We start from the raw sequence: 16,499 nt of genomic DNA, 5'->3' as shown, positions 1-16,499 counted from the left end.
CCCTCCATTGTCCATGGTACAAAAATAATAAGTACCTGAATATATGTAAACCACTTTGAATGTAGTTGCAAAAACCTCAGAAAGGCAGTATATCAAGTTCCATTTCCCTTTCAAAGTGTTTGGGAGCAATTTTGGGATACATTGCAGCCCTTGGCTCTCAGCCATCTTAATCGTTGAGCAAGCTCAAGTTCTTTGTTGTGGACCTGCCATAGAGTATCTGGGATGGGGTAGGAAACAGCAGGGGGAGTGGGGAGAGGGGTAGGGGTTGTTTAACTTTATGTATTGCATTCTACTTTTATTGCCAGAGAACTAGTATGGTAGCTTTCTAAGTTGAAATCTGAAAATTTATGTTGCTTTGTTCATGGTTTTTCTTCCTAACTTTAATAAAGATGATTGAAACATATAACAGGTTTAAAGACATTTCTTTTCCATGATGCCTATTCAGATACTGGCTGAGTCAGGGTAAATACGTACGCTGCGTTATGACCCTGTTCCCCTCCCTATCACTCCCTCTGACCCTCTTTGCTTCCTCTCCTCTCTTTCTTTGTTCCTCTTTCCTATCGAAATTGTAGAATAGAATAGAAATACAAATCCCACACTACTTTGAGATGTAAGTTTAAAACCAGGATGAGCCAAAATGTCTCCTTCCTGGAACTGGGTAACTTGGCAGCTCTGTATTCAGTACACACAAATTTCCCAGCTTATTTTACAAGTACATTTTATAAACCATGCGCACAACTGCTAACCCCTCTCCAGCTCTGCCCTCAGGAATACCTCACGGAACTTTGCTTAGCATGAATGCAGGCATTCTTAGGACAGGGTTTATTTTATTTTATATATTATTGTGTGTTTTGTATTTGTTATTGTTTTATGATGTGTGCTGCCTTGAGTTTTTATGAAAACTAGGAGGCCCTTTTACTAAAGTGCATTAAGCAGTTAGGGGTACATCTCAAAAAGTTGCCTAAAGTTAGGGGCTTCGATAATGTACACTAAGCACAGATTCTGTCTCAGCAGTTATGTGTTTTAATGCAAGTTCCGGACCATTTCAGTGTGATAACTGCAGAGGACATGCTGAGCATGTCCTCAACAATTGCTGGAAAAAAATAACACAAGAACCAACTTCCACATCTCTTGAGCTGAAACGACAAACAAAACAGCAGAGGTGATACAAAGGTGGAACTGGAACCTACACCCTGAGTTTGCTACTTTGGTTTATAGGCAACTGTTTTACTCACTAAGGAGCCCTTTTAGTAAGGCACAGTAGACCTAATGTGGACCTACCACAGGACGTGCTAATCCAACGCTGAAAAATATTTTTTATTTTCCAGTGAAGGAGGCATACTCATGGGCAGAGAGTAGGCGTGCCTGTGCTAATCAGGTAGTGCGGGCACATTACCACATGCTACCCGATTAGTGTGGAGCTTGGGATCCCTTACTGCCTCTTAAATAGGTGGTGGTAAGAGCTCCCGCAGTAATGGCTATGCGCTGGGGAAATTAGCACGTGGCCATTACAAAAAAATATGGCAAAGCAGCCATTTTACTGCCTCGCTAAAAATGGCCACAGCACATGGAAAACTCATTCATTGACACCAACGCTGGACACTTTTCAGTATGGCTTGGTAAAAGGACCCCTAAGCTATAGCTTCATCTGCAAAGGTGGAATTTGAACTTACAACCTTATGCTTTGGTTTATAGGCAACCGTTTTACTCACTAAGCTGTATTGCAAAGATGGAACTTGAACCTACAATATGCTTTCTAGGCAACTGTATAACTCACTAAGCTATTGCTCCATGCGAATTACCACACAGCCTTTGCTCTTATTGCACAAACTTACTGCACTTTAATAAAAGGGTCCCTAGGCAAATAAAGGAATATTATCTGGGCAGTTTTGGGGCAAAAAAAACTGCTTTTCCCACAGCATGTCTTTTAATTTACCCCCTTAACTATACCTGCAGGCATTAAAGTGGGTTGTATGGGTGGGCCTGGGTAGTTTATTTTTTATTGTCTATTTTTGTAGTGCTGGTGCTTACTTGGTGGTAATCGGGCAGCGCCGTACACTGCCTGGTTATCACTGGATTGGCACGGGAATCCTTACTGCCCCTCTGAAATGGCTACAGTAAAAGGGGGCTTCAGTGCATGTAAAAAACACGCAATGATGCTAGCGCAGACCCCCTTTTATTGCAGCTAAGAATATTGTGTACAATTCTGGCGATCGCAGCTACAAAAAGATATAAACAGGATGGAGTCGGACCAGAGGGCAGCTATTAAAATGGTCAATGGTCTTTTTCTTAAAGTGTATGGGGCAGACTTAAAGATCTCAATATGTATACTTGGAAAGGGGAGATACGATAGAGACATTTAAATACCTATGTGGCATGAATGCACAGGAGGTGGTGAATTTGTGGAATGGCTTCCTGGTAGAAGTGGTGGAGATGAAAACAGTATCTGAATTCAAGAGAGCTTGGGGCAAGTACATAGGATTTGTAAGAGAGTGATAGGGAGAGAAGATGGCATGGATGGGCAGACTGGATGGGCCATATGGTCTTTATCTGCCTACAGTTTTCTATATTTCTAAATGTAACTTAAACACTGCTTTGAAATACATTTAACTAGTTAGGTACTTTGCTGTACACAAATTGATTACATTTACTGCAGCCTTGCACCTGCCATTCAAGAAACAAAGCTTGCAAGAGAGTCTTTTAAAATTGCACTAATAAGTTAGAGGAAGAGACTCTAAGGGCCTTGTTTACTAAGGTGCGCTAGCATTTTTAGCGGACACTAATGCTAGAGACACCCATAGGAATATATCGGTGTCTCTAGCACTAGCATGCGCTAAAAACGCTAGTGCAGCTTAGTAAACAGGGCCCTAAATTAATCATTTAAAAATGTTTATATTTATGCTTTTCAAATACTAATCAAGAATATATCCATATCTTGAAAAGAATCCCAGAAATATTAACAAGGAATCAAGAAATTCTTAGGAAAAAAGAATACCATTATTTAGCCCATAATATAAATGGGGACAAGTACAGAAATTATCCAAATAAGAATATTTCCATCATCAGTTCCTTGGCTCAACAATTTGTATATTTCCTGACTTTTCGCAAGTGTCAGAAAGACGTAGGAAGGAGCTCTTGGCACTTAGGCCGAGGACCCTAGTTTGGGTGCCACATTCATTTTGAAATTTCCTGCAAAATGTTGTGTTATGTATCAGTTAAAAAATGTTATTTTCTTTGAGCCTAAGCAACTGATGAAATTTATTGTGGCTAGAGTTGATGTTAATCCTGATGTGCCTTCCCTAGGTTAGCACAAACCAGCTGTAGGGATTTTGGAATAGTCATGCTGGGTCAGATCAATGGTCCATCTTCCAACAGTAGCCAACCCAGGTCACAAGTACCTACTACTACTTAACATTTATAAAGCGCTACCAGGGTTACGCAGCGCTGTACAATTTAACACAAAGGACAGTCCCTGCTCGAAGGAGCTTACAATCTAAAGGACAAAAAAGTGCAGTCAATCAAATTGGGGCAGTCTAGATTTCCTGAACAGATGAATAATGGTTAGGTGCCAAAAGCAACATTGAAGAGGTGGGCTTTGAGCAAGGATTTGAAGATGGGCAGGGAGGGGGCTTGGCGTATGGGCTCAGGGAGTTTATTCCAAGCATAGGGTGAGGCGAGGCAGAAAGGGCGGAGCCTGGAGTTGGCGGTGGTGGAGAAGGGTACTGAGAGGAGGGATTTGTCCTGTGAGCGGAGGTTACGGGTAGGAGCGTAAGGGGAGATGAGGGTAGAGAGGTAGTGAGGGGCTGCAGATTGAGTGCATTTGTAGGTTAATAAGAGAAGCTTGAATTGTATGTGGTACCTGATCGGAAGCCAGTGAAGTGACTTGAGGAGAGGGATGATATGAGCATATCGGTCTAGGCGGAAGATAAGACGTGCAGCAGAGTTCTGAACGGATTGAAGGGGGGATAGATGGTTAAGTGGGAGGCCAGTGAGGAGTAGGTTGCAGTAGTCAAGGCAAGAGGTAATGAGAGAGTGGATGAGAGTATGGGTGGTGTGCTCAGAGAGGAAAGGGCGAATTTTGCTGATGTTATAGAGAAAGCAGCGACAGGTCTTGGCTGTCTGCTGCATATGCGCAGAGAAGGAGAGGGAGGAGTCGAAGATGACTCCGAGGTTGCGAGCAGATGAGACGGGGAGGATGAGGGTGTTATCAACTTAAATAGAGAGTGGAGGGAGAGGAGAAGTGGGTTTGGGTGGAAAGACAATGAGTTCGGTCTTGGCCATGTTCAGTTTCAGGTGGCGGTTGGACATCCAGGCAGCAATGTCGGATAAGCAGGCCGATACTTTGGCCTGGGTTTCCGCAGTGATATCAGGTGTGGGGAGATAAAGCTGGGTGTCATAAGTATAAAGATGATATTGGAAACCATGAGATGAGATCAGCGAGCCCAGGGAAGAGGTGTAGATTGAGAAAAGAAGGGGTCCAAGCACAGATCCCTGAGGAACACCAACAGAGAGCGGGATGGGGGTAGAGGAAGATCCATGAGAATGTACTCTGAAGATATGGTGGGAGAGATAAGAGGAGAACCAGGAGAGGACAGAGCCCCGGAATCCAAATGAGGATAGTGCGGCAAGGAGTAGATTATGATTGACAGTGTCAAAAGCAGCGGATAGGTCGAGGAGGATGAGGATGGAGTAGTGAACTTTGGATTTTGCAAGGAACAGGTCATTACAGACTTTAGTGAGTGCCGTTTTTGTCAAGTGTAGAGGGCGAAAACCGGATTGCAGTGGATCGAGGATGGCATGAGAGGAGAGAAAATCAAGGCAGCGGCTGTGAACAGCGTGTTCAAGTATCTTGGAGAGGAAGGGTAGGAAGGAGATGGGGTGGTAGTTGGAAGGACAGGTAGGGTCTAGTGATGGTTTTTTAAGGAGTGGTGTGACTACAGCATGCTTGAAGGTGTCAGGGAAAGTTGCAGTGGAGAGAGAGAGGTTGAGGATATGACAGATGGGGGGGGGTGACAGTAGGAGAGATGGTGTTTAGTAAGTTGGTGGGGATGGGATCAGAGGAACAGGTGGTGCATTTCGAGGAGGAAAGAAGGTGGGCGGTTTCCTCCTCGGTGATATCAGGAAAAGAGGAGAAGGAGGCCTGGGTTGGTTGGTTGAGGGAGTGGGTTAAAAGGTGAAGAGGAGGAGGTGACTTGGTAGTGAATTTGAGGTTGATCTTCTGCACCTTGTCGCGGAAGTAGTCAGCCAGTGATTGAGGAGTGAGTGAGGGGGGGGGGGGAAGTGGAGGGCACTTTGAGGAGGGAGTTGAGGGTGGCGAAGAGACGACAAGGGTTGGAGCCGAGAGAATTAGTCAATTGGGTGTAATAGTCCTGTTTGGCAAGGAATAGGGAGGACTGGAAGGAGGATAGCATAAATTTGTAATGAATGAAGTCGGTATGGGTGCGAGACTTCCTCCAGAGACGTTCAGCAGATCAGGCACAGGAGCAAAGGTATCGGATGCAAGGTGTCAGCCAGGGCTGGGGATTAGTACGCCTTGTGGGACGGGGGATAGATGGTGCAAGGGTGTCCAGAGCAGAGGAGAGAGTGGCGTTGTAAGCAGAGACAGCCTTGTCGACAGACTCGGAGGACATGATGGAAGGGAGGAGATTAGAGATACTAGAGGATAAGGTGGGAGGGTCGACAGCCTGGAGATTCCTGAAAGTAGTGGTTAGTGTTGGGCGGGACTGAGGGTGATGAAGTGTGAAGGTGATCAGGTGATGATCGAAGAGAGGAAGAGCTGAGGCGCAGAATTTGGAGGGTGAGCAGGTAGAGGAGAGGACGAGGTCAAGACAATGGCCAGTTTGGTGAGTAGCGGTGGTGGAGCTCAGCTGGAGGTTGAAGGAGGATGTCAGAGTGAGGAACTGAGAAGCGTAAGAGTCGGATGGGTCGTCAGCGTGTATGTTAAAGTCTCCAAGAATGAGGGACGGAGATGAGGGTTCAAGAAAAACGGAGAGCCAGGCATTGAAGTCGGTAAGGAAGGAAGAGAGGGACTTATCAGGGGGGTGGTAAATGACTGCAACTCTGAGTGGCAGCGGGTAGAATAGACAGATGGAGTGAACTTCAAAGGATGAGAAGCAGTGAGATTGCGGTAGGAGGAGGGGTTGAAAACTACAGGAGGGCGAAAGTAGAAATCTGATGCCTCCTCCGCGGCCAACTGGGCGGGGAGTGTGGGAAAAAGATAACCTCCATGGCATAGGGCTGCGACTAAGGCAGAGTCGTCAGGGGTGAGCCAGGTTTCAGTTAGGGCGAGCAGTTGAAGGGAACGGGAGATGAAGAGATCATAGGTGAAGGAAAGTTTGTTGCAGACCGAGCGGGCATTCCACAGGGCACACGAGAAGGGGAGGGAAGAGGGGGGGAGGAGGGGAATAGAGATGAGATTGGAGACATCCCAGAATCGTTTGCATGGATAGGACGAGGACAGGTGTGGAGGACCAGGATTGGGATTAATGTCCCCAGCAGAGAGCAGGAGAAAGAGTAAGAGAGTACGGAGAAGAGTACGATGACAGCGACGAAGGCGACGAAGGTGAGATGTTCTCAGATAGAAAAGAGATGGATGAATAGAAGGAAGGAAATGTTTAAGGTTGAGAGCTGAGAAAAAGGAAGAGGAAAAAAGGTGAGATGACGAATACAGATGGTGGAAATTGTGTTCCTGCAGTGTACAGTGGTTTAAGATGGAGAAACAAATTTGGAAGGGACAGTGCCAAGAAGAAAATGTGTACTGGAGCCATAAGTAGTAACTAGGAGAAAAATAGATGTAAAGAGAAAAATGCCCAGCGCGCGGCACCTAGAGCGGAGGCCCTGAGTGGATCGGAGTGGACCTGGGAGTCACCCCGGAGAAGGCTGTAAAGGATATGCAGATGAGCTGCAAGTCCTTCACAGCACCTGAAAGGCAGCCGGTGGTAGAGGTGGGCACCTCTCAGCTGAGGAAAGCTTACCAGGGGTTAGGCCAAAGCCAGCATTCCTCCTCCTGAGGGTCGCCTGATCCTGGCCAAAAAAGCACCTGGAAATCCTGGGCACTGGAGCGAGGGTCCTGGGAAGATCGGGGTGGACCTGGGAGTCACCCCGGATATAGCTGTGAGGAAATGCAGAAGGGCTGCAAGTCCTCCACAGCACCTGGTGGGAGCACTGGGCAACTAGAGCGGAGGCCCTGACTTGGGAGTCACCCCGGAGAAGGCTGTAAAGGATATGCAGATGAGCTGCAAGTCCTCCACAGCACCTGAAAGGCAGCCGGTGGTAGAGCTGGGCACCTCTCAGCTGAGGAAGGCTTAACCCCTGGTAAGGGGTTTCTGCCAGAAAGTACCTGGCAGAAACCCAAATAGTATCAACATTCCATGGCTTCCCCCCATGTCTATCTCAATAGCAGACTATGGACTTTTCCTCTAGGAACTTGTCCAAACCTTTTTTTAAACCCAGATATGCCAACTGCTGTTACCACATCCTCTGGGAACGAGTTCCAGAGCTTAACTATTCTTTGAGTGAAAAAATTTTTTCCTCCTATTTGTTTTAGAAGTATTTCTATTTAATTTCCTTGAGTGTACCCTGGTCTTTGTACTTTACGAAAGAGTGAAAAATTGGTTCACTTTTACCAGTCATCTCTTTTTCAAGCTGAAGAGCCCTAACCTCTTTAGCCTTTCCTTATATGAGAGGAGTTCCATCCCCTTTATCATTCTGGTTGCTCTTCTTTGAACGCAGACAAAAAGGGGTGTGATTATGGGTAGGGAAATGGGCATTTTGTGGGCATTTCAAAATTTATGCACGTTGTTATAGAATATGGCCTTCTGCGCCTAAATCTATGTGTTGGGATTTATGCCACTTTTTGGTTGGCATAAATGGAAGCATGTAGTTTTAGGCACTAGGATATCAACTAAGTGTATTCTATATACCACACCTAAATCTAGGCACAGCTTGTAGAATACACTTAGATTGAATTGTTTTCTGTGTGGCTTTTCTCGGCACCATGCCCTAAGGGCCCCTTTTACAAAGCAGCAGTAAGCCCAGTGTGGGCTTACCGCTTGCTAAAAAGGAAGTACTGCTGGGCTACTGCAGCAGCCCGGTGGTACTTCCCATCCCCAGCACGCCGTCATATCCAGTGCTACAAAATATATTTATTTTTGTAGTGCTGGTGTGTACCCAGTGCTAATTGGGCAGTGCCACGTGCTGTCTGGTTATCAATGGGTGGCGGTAAGGGCTACTGCCAAAAATGGCCACGTGGCAAGTACTTTACTTGCTGCATGACCTACCTTTTACCCTCTGCGGTAAAAAGGGGCTTCAGTGTGCATCAAAAACACGTTCTGACAGCCGTGCAGGCCCCCTTGTGCTACAGCTTATGTGGGAGCCCGTACTGCCACTTTTAAATGGTTGGTGGTAAGGGCTCCCCCCTGAAATGGCCACGCAGCAAGTGCTTTACCTGCCGCTCGGCCATTTCCTGCACAAAAGCAAGACCTACCTTTTACCCTCTGCGATGAAAGGGGCCTCAGCGGATGTCAAGAACACACACTGATACCAACGCAGGCCCCCTTGTTCTACAGCTTGGTAAAAGTGGCCCTAAGTGACTTACCCAGAGACACAAGGAGTTCCAATGGGAATTGAACCTATTTCCCCAGGTTCTCCAGCCATTACACTAACCATTAAGTTGCGCCTCTACACACAACTTACCATGCACTAACTGTAAATATACTGTGTAGCTCAAGATTTCTCAACCCAGTCCTTGGAACACACCCAGCAAGTCAGGTTTTCTGGATATCCACAATGGGTATGCATGAGATCAGGGCCGCCGAGAAGGGGGGACAGGGGGGACAAAATTCCCCGGGCCCAGGCCTCCAGGGAGGGCCCGGTGCCGCCACTGCAGTCCTGCCTGCCCGCCCTCCGTCGCTCCCTGATACTGACCTTAAGCGCTCGAAAGCGCAGCAAGCAGCGGCAGACCACTCCTTCCTTCCGTGTCCCGCCCTCACCTGACGTAACGTCCGCGAGGGCGGGACATGAAAGGAAGGAGAGGTCTGCCGCTGCTTGCTGTGCTTTCAAAGGAGACGATGAGGCGCTTAAGGTCAGTGGCGTGCAGAGGGCCCGGGGGTTAAGACCTCTCTTAACCCCCGGGCCCTCTGCACGCCAGGCCAGGCCCGGGACAAGGCCGACCCAGTGGCGGGTGGAGGGGGGCCCGGCGACCTCAGGTGGGGGGGCCCCGGGGGTGGCCTTGTCCCGGGCCTGGCCCAGTCTCTCGGCGGCTCTGCATGAGATTGATTTCCATGTATGGGTTGAGAAGCCCTGCTTTAGGCCAACGCATTTGTGCATTAGCTGTTAAGGCCTGCCAAATTGTACATTAGCAGCCTAATGGATTTAGTAAAAGGGCCCCAAAGTCTTGTAATTTTCGATTATTCCACTACATAAAGTCACTGGAGGGCAGGTAGGTCATTTTAAAAGATATTTCCACACACGAAACAGTGTGTTAAATGCATAAATAACTGTTAAATAAAATTGCCCAGACTATCTCCCTAATTCTATAAAAGTCGCCAAAAATTGTGTGTGCAATTTAATTGAATATCAAGCCAATTAGTGCCAATGATTGGCATTTTAACAAGCACTAATTAGATGTAATTTGTAAATTTAGGCACGGGATCTCCACCTACATTTTGTGTGTAAGTAAACAAAGGGGTATGGAAATAGAAGGGTCATGGGTAGAATGGGGGTGTTCCTGGCATTTATGCATGCTGTTATAGAATAACAGGGATATGCGCCTACATTTGCTCCTCGTTTCAGTTGGTGCAAATGGCCGCCCCTAAGCGCTGTTCTATAAACTGATCTTAAGATTAAGTGAGGCTTATAGAATAGCGCTTTTTTCAGCACTGATTATTTAGGCACCATATATAGAATCTAGCCCTGTATGTGCACAAACTTATGCACATGCAAGTTGTATATTCATAAGCCAGCTCATTTTCGAAAGTGATCGCCGGCCATTTTCCGACATAAATCGGGAGATGGCCAGCGATCTCGGAAAAGCGGCCAAATCGGTATAATCAAAAGCCGCTTTTTTGGCAACATCGCCGCTTTCCCGTCGACGGCCAAAGTTCAAAGGGGCGTGTCAGCGGCGAAGCGAAGGCGGGACATGGGCGGGCATGGGCGAGGCTATCAGATGGCCAGCTTTCGGCGATAATGGGAAAAAAACGGCGATAAGCAGTATATCGCCGGGTTTACTTGGTCCTTTTATTTTCACGACCAAGCCTCAAAAAGGTGCCCCAAATGACCAGTGGAGGGAATGGGGGATGACCTCCCCATACTCCCCTAGTGGTCACCAACCCCCTCCCATACTAAAAAAATAAAACTAAAAACCTTTTTTGCCAGCCTGTATGCCAGCCTCAAATGCCGTACCCACCTCCATGACAGCAGAATGTGTTGTATCCTCCGACAGCCTTTCCCTGGTTGCGATGCGGCTCTCGGGTGAGTGTGACACCTTTTCTGCTGGTGCACTGCAGTCACATCAGCAATGCATTGTGGTGGGTGTAGGGTACTGGGCTCTACTCCCATGGTGCTTTTTCCCCCTGCTAACTGGGTCAGAGTGTGCCCTGTTTTGTTTCCGGTTGTCCATGAGGTAGTGGCCATTTTTGTAAGCCAGTTTTAGATCCCTTTCATGTGTTACCCACGTTAGAGAACGTTATTACCTGGAATGTGGCTGAAAGAGGGCATTGTACACCATTCTGCCAGCTCTGAACTACTGCTAATCTCAGTACCAGGGAGACTCTTTGCCAGTGGGGCACAACATCTGATCTGCAGTTAACTGTGAGTAAATGTGCTTATTCAAATAAAGGACTTTTTCAAAGAGATTAGTCTTTAGGTGTCAACTGGTGTGCCAAGGTTATACAGCAGCAACAAGTCCTAGAGGTCTGCATGTATGCAGGTCCCTGGAGCACTTTTAGTGGGTACTGCAGTGCACTTAAGGCAGGCGGACCCAGCCCCATCCCCCCCTACCTGTCACACTTGTGCTGGTAATGGAAGCCCTCCAAAACCCACTGTACCACATGTAGGTGCCCCCTTCACCCCTAAGAGCTTTGGTAGCGTTGTACATTTGTGGGTAGTGGGTTTGGGGGGGGGGGGTTGGGGGGCTCAGCACCCAAAGTAAGGGAGCTATGCATGTGGGAGGTTTTTCTGTCCACTGCACTGACCCCTAGGGTGCCCAGCTGGTGTCCTGGCATGTCAGGGGGACCAGTGCACTACAAATGCTGGCTCCTCCCATGACCAAATGGCTTGGATTTCGCTGGGTTGGAGATGGACGGCATTTTTTTCCATTATCGCTGAAAAACAAACCCGGCGAACTCCAAGGCATTTGGCCGGGCTAAACCGTATTATCGAAAAAAAAGATGTCCCATCTTTTTTGATAATACGGTTCCGGCCAGCTGTAGCGCCGCCGCCAACATAGATCACCGATGATCTATTTGGCCGGCGACGTTCGATTATGCCCCTCCACATTATCTGTCCTGACTGGAAAGCATTTCTGGGGGTGAAGTGGGACAGGGGATTAATATTTACACTCATAAGACTTTCTAAATTACGTAATAAAATATGTCAGAACATTTGTGCATAGTGGGGTAATTCTGTAAGTGGCACCCAAAGATAGGCAATGGAGATATCTGTGCCAAGTACCAATTCTATAAGTGGTGCTTAGCTAAGCAACCTTTATAGAATAGCGCTTAGCACTGATTTCGGCACCTGAGGACTTATGCCTACTGAAACCTGGTGTAAATGCTGATGCACAATCAATGCTGTTCACAAAATCATACTAGTCTGTACATATAACATCACCTTCATAAAATGACAGGTACTTAGTTAATGCAAAATAGTACTCCTATAACGAATATTGAATTAATATAAAGGAAATGCCCTGAAATTATTCCAATCACTCATATAGTATCAACCAAGGGACACCACATCAAAATTCAATAAACAGTGTTCAAGTGTCCAAAAACAAAATCAAAATTATTCATAATATATGCAATAATACAATAAAGAACTGCTATATATAAAAAGAAGTACTGAAAAATCACTTATCTTATAGTGCACTGTGTGTCAGAGTAACTTTTTTAAAGCCCTCTAAACAGAGAGTTTTATTCTTTATTAGAGTTATTCACCATCGAGTATTATAATGTTTATTAGGATTGGTTGAATTAAATTTACATCATCACATAGTGTTATGCCCTTTGGGAGTACTTAATTGAAATGTTAATGTGCCCAAATTTGGCAGGAAAACCTTGTGCCCTGAGGTCAATAGTCTGTGTACTTAGTATCCAATTGAAGAAGAATCGAGTTGTGGAGTTGCCACCTGAGTCTTTGACATAGTCTTTTGAGACAAAACCCTGCAGTTGGGCGATTTCCATTATAAATGAAGGGGCATCAATATGAGAGTTTGTGAACTATAAGTTATTTTTCAGTACTCCTTTTATATATAGTAATACTTTATTATATTATGAATTATTTTGATTTTTTTTGGGACACTTGAACACTGCCTATTGAATTTTGGTGTGGTGGTTGGTAATGACCTGGTAATGTAGATTTCCATTTATATTCACCTTTGAGGTGTCGTGTCCCTTGGTGGATACTATATGAGTGATTGGAATAAACTGAGGGCATTTCCTTTATATTAATTCAATATTTGTTATAGGAGTACTGGTTACAATTTTGCATTACAGACTGGTATTGGTAGGATTGGATACACAACCAATGGCAGTTGGGCGTGTAAATGACCCTATTCTGTAACACTGCTCCTAAATTTTGGCAATGCCCCTGATCTTCCCATGGCCATTCCCCTTTTGAATTGCATGCGGAACAATTTAGGTGTACAGTGTTATAGAATAGTACATAAGCAGATCCGTACATGTCCTAATTAGTGTCAGTTAACATCAATAAAATTGATTGTTATTGGTAATGGTACTTGTAATCCACCAACTCCCATCAACAGGTTCAAAGTGGATAACACAAAATACAGACTACAAATGAGAAATAATAAGAACCCCCCCCTCCCCAAAAAAAAAACACATTAACTAATAGTTTGCGTGCAGAAATAGGATGTATGTCCAAATTTGGGTGACCAAATCTGGGGAAGTGTTTGTATTTTCTGTGGCTTAGTTTTCAAAGTGAAAGTATGCACATATTTTCCTTTAGAGATCGGGTGTAACTTATGCCCACTGCACAACTTCTGTAGACTCACAAAATTACCCATGTTCTACGCATTTTTTTCTCCTAAAAAGAAAAAGGGGAAAAGCTTTTAGTACATCAAACTCTAGGTTCATATTCCTATCTTGAGTTAGAGAAATCTACGATAGGCCACTGTAAGAGCAATTGTCACTTGCATATTGTATGGTAGAACAGAAGTGCCTTGTTCAAATTTAAATACTGATAATTGTTTATGTTTTTATGAGAAGTACCTTTCCCCCAGATTTTAAATAGTGTGCTTAGATTTAGACACTGAAATTGGCATTGATTCTATAACAATGTGCTCAATTTAACAAGCTTAACAAGCTAATGAGCGCTGATAACAGCACTTAACAAGCAATAATGAGCACTGATTAGAATTTAGACGCACAACTCACTAAGTGTATTGATTTTTTAGGCCCCCTATATAGAATCTCCTCCTTTGTGTGGATATGAGATTTTTGGAAGATGATAGCATTCCCTATTGCTTTATTATTTTCAGGAACATTCGGGGAGCTTATGACAATGTTTATGTACTTTGTCAGGAGAGCATAGGGGAACTTGTGACATCTTTTGATTTGTGCTTACTGGATGTTTTAGGTTGTACTGTGTGATCTTGATTGTTTATCTATGTGTTTGCTATATGCATTTTATTTCTTTCTGTGCAATGTTACCATTTTAATTGCATTTTTAATTTCATGTATTGCAATTTTTTGTAATGGAAGTTTTTAGTTTGTTCCATGGCTGGTGTGTCATGTTGATAAAATATATAATAAATGAAAAAAAAATAAAAATAATTTTACTATGGAGGTGAGGCGAAGGCAATCTCCTTGTTACATGACCTAAAAAATAATCAATGTAGAAGTTTCTACTTCTGCGCATTTCAGTGTTTCAATGAGAGGTTGAAAGATTTCCCTCAAGTTTTCTTTCTGAATGATGTGCAAATATGACCCCAGTAGAGATGGGCAGACAGAAAATTTTTGTGTTCTGTCATTGCCTGTGTCGTTTACAGAAAATTTAATTTTATTCATTTTTAAGGAGGTAATTTTGTTGTTACAAGAGCAAAGTCATTTGCCGATAAGTAGCTCATTAATGCATTATTGGAAAAGAGTGTGCATTTTTTGCAAAACAGGGTGCCCTTTTTCCAAATAGTGCACACTACCTACAGCAAACAAAAAACCATAAAATTCTGTGTTCTTTCTGCTTGTTTTCATTTGTCGTTGACATTTCCTATGTGGTTGCAAATGACAACCCATCCGCAGGCACCAAAGCTTTAGAAAGATTGATTTTGCACTCAACCTCCTCTGCCATTTGCAGTGAAGAAATCAGAAAAACCCTTCCCTATTGAAATGAGAACATCTTTAGAATTATTAATAAGAGTGTCCAAGAGCTATAAAACTTATCCACATGTGAGAAAACAAATTTCAAAGCAATTTGAATGGGTAAGTAATGATTTATGCATATAAATTGGTCATCTAAAAATGTTTCTTCCTTCCATATGGCTAAAAGTATGCACATTATTTCGATCAGGCATATTTTTACTCACATTAGCAGAAGGCATTCCCAAGCTTGAGTTTGAACTGGTTCTTTGTTAAACAACAAGGGGAAGAAATCCAAAACTACAAAGGCAAAATAGAGAACAAAAAAAAAGCACAAGGAACCTTCAAGTGAGGGGCATCTCAGCTATGCTTTATTAATCAGACCCAACACGGTTCATGTTTTGGTAAGGAATGCCTGCAACAGGGGTCTATTTTTGATATTGGTTACCAAGGATATCAATAATCCATTTTCAATATGCACTTTTCAACTGAAAAAGACAAATGTGCTCATTAAAAAGACGCCAAAAACTGGCAGCAGAGGACTAAACCAGTTTCCAATACTAAAATAAATGCTGGAGAATAAAATAATGCTGGAGAAAACTGCCGATAACACTTCCAAAGTATGATTGTTATCCTTGGTAATAGATACCAAAAATAGACTCCTGACACAGGTGTTCATTGCTGAAACACGGACCGTCTCAGGTCTGATTAATAAAGCATAGGTGAGATGCCCCTCACTTGAAGGCTGCTTGTGCTTATTTTGTTATCATGGGTTCTTTGTTGCCTCAACAGGTTTAAGAAAGAAAGCGCCTGCATATTTTTCTTTGAAATGTGTGGAAAAGTTTGTGGGTAAAAAGTACCTGTGGAATTTGTCACACTGCGGACAGTTTGATCTCTTGGACCAGAAAAGACAGTTTTCAATCTGGAAAGCCCCAGTGAAGACCTAGTGTTTGCCAACTACCCCCAAATACTGTGTAATTCTCCCGGGGTCCTTAAAAGAGCCTCCTCCTCTATGCATGTATAGGAAGATAAAGTGCCATTTGAAATTCTGACAGCTCTCATATGCTTTTATCCATCAGAGTCTGCAATAAGCTAGTGAATAGTGAGAAGAATTTCCTGGCTTAAGATACACTTGTCAGACTTACAGAATAGATTTAGGTCTGTATTCTTCAGTTCTCTTCCCTTCCTCTTTTCCTCTGCTGTGGTGGTAAAATTGGAACAAAATAGAGAGATAATTTTTCCAATATCTACTTTCATTATCAGTGGAAAATACAGTTTTGAAAGACATTTGGGAGAGGCATTCCTGCTTGATTGACAGCTCTTCCAGGGACGTTAACAGTAGGAATCAAAGCTATTTTACTATTGTCATATACACATGCCTGAAAGCTGGAACAGTAGCAGATATTCGTGTGAAAAATAAAGTAATAGGCTGGTATATAGATGGTACATTCCTCATTGTGCATTCTCCCAATGCATTTGAAACTGACTTCAGACTACTTTTATACAAATTACATTCATTTAGCAGCCAAATTTGCTTTCTATGCTGTTTTTGGTTCCCTACAGTTTTCTCCTCCTCATCTGTGCTACCAGATCAGTCAAAACTGGCCTGGGCTATGGTATTATGAACCTTCCACTTGTATCTAAGCAGGTATATCCATCCCATTAGCTAAATCATTGCAGCAATGGTCCATTGTCAGAAGTCATGAACTTTAGTTCTTTTTTAAAATGCAGAAGCATAAGCCCTGACTCTAGCCACTAGCCCCCTAATTTATAAACTTGTGTATCCAACTTTACTCTTACCATGTAAAGTTCGGCACCAAATTTAGGGGTCCTTTTACCAAGCTGTGGTAAAAAGGGCCCTGCGGTAGCTGCAGGGGCTGTTTTTGCTGCACACTAGGGCCCTTTTCACTGCAGCGAGTAAAAAGCCCCTAAAAAAGACATGGCCATATGGTAAGATTACCTTAC

The 16,499-nt window shown here is 44.1% G+C and overlaps 1 protein-coding gene across 5 annotated transcripts in view; it reads right to left on the bottom strand.

Annotated features, from left to right (window-relative positions):
• Window positions 1-16,499, bottom strand: part of KCNC1 (potassium voltage-gated channel subfamily C member 1) — a 434,047-nt gene that overhangs the window by 38,323 nt on the left and 379,225 nt on the right. Inside the window, exon 3 of one of the 5 annotated variants that reach the window (XM_030201084.1) lies at window positions 8,965-8,985. The exons of the other annotated variants lie outside the window; for them this stretch is intronic. Within the exon in view, the coding sequence (XP_030056944.1) occupies window positions 8,965-8,985 (21 nt within the window). The remainder of the gene's footprint in view (window positions 1-8,964; window positions 8,986-16,499) is intronic. 5 annotated transcript variants of the gene reach the window in all.

Source organism: Microcaecilia unicolor, chromosome 4, assembly GCF_901765095.1.
Source record: "Microcaecilia unicolor chromosome 4, aMicUni1.1, whole genome shotgun sequence".
Taxonomy (NCBI): Eukaryota; Metazoa; Chordata; class Amphibia; order Gymnophiona; family Siphonopidae; genus Microcaecilia; species Microcaecilia unicolor.
This window is presented reverse-complemented; position numbering and strand designations above follow the sequence as displayed.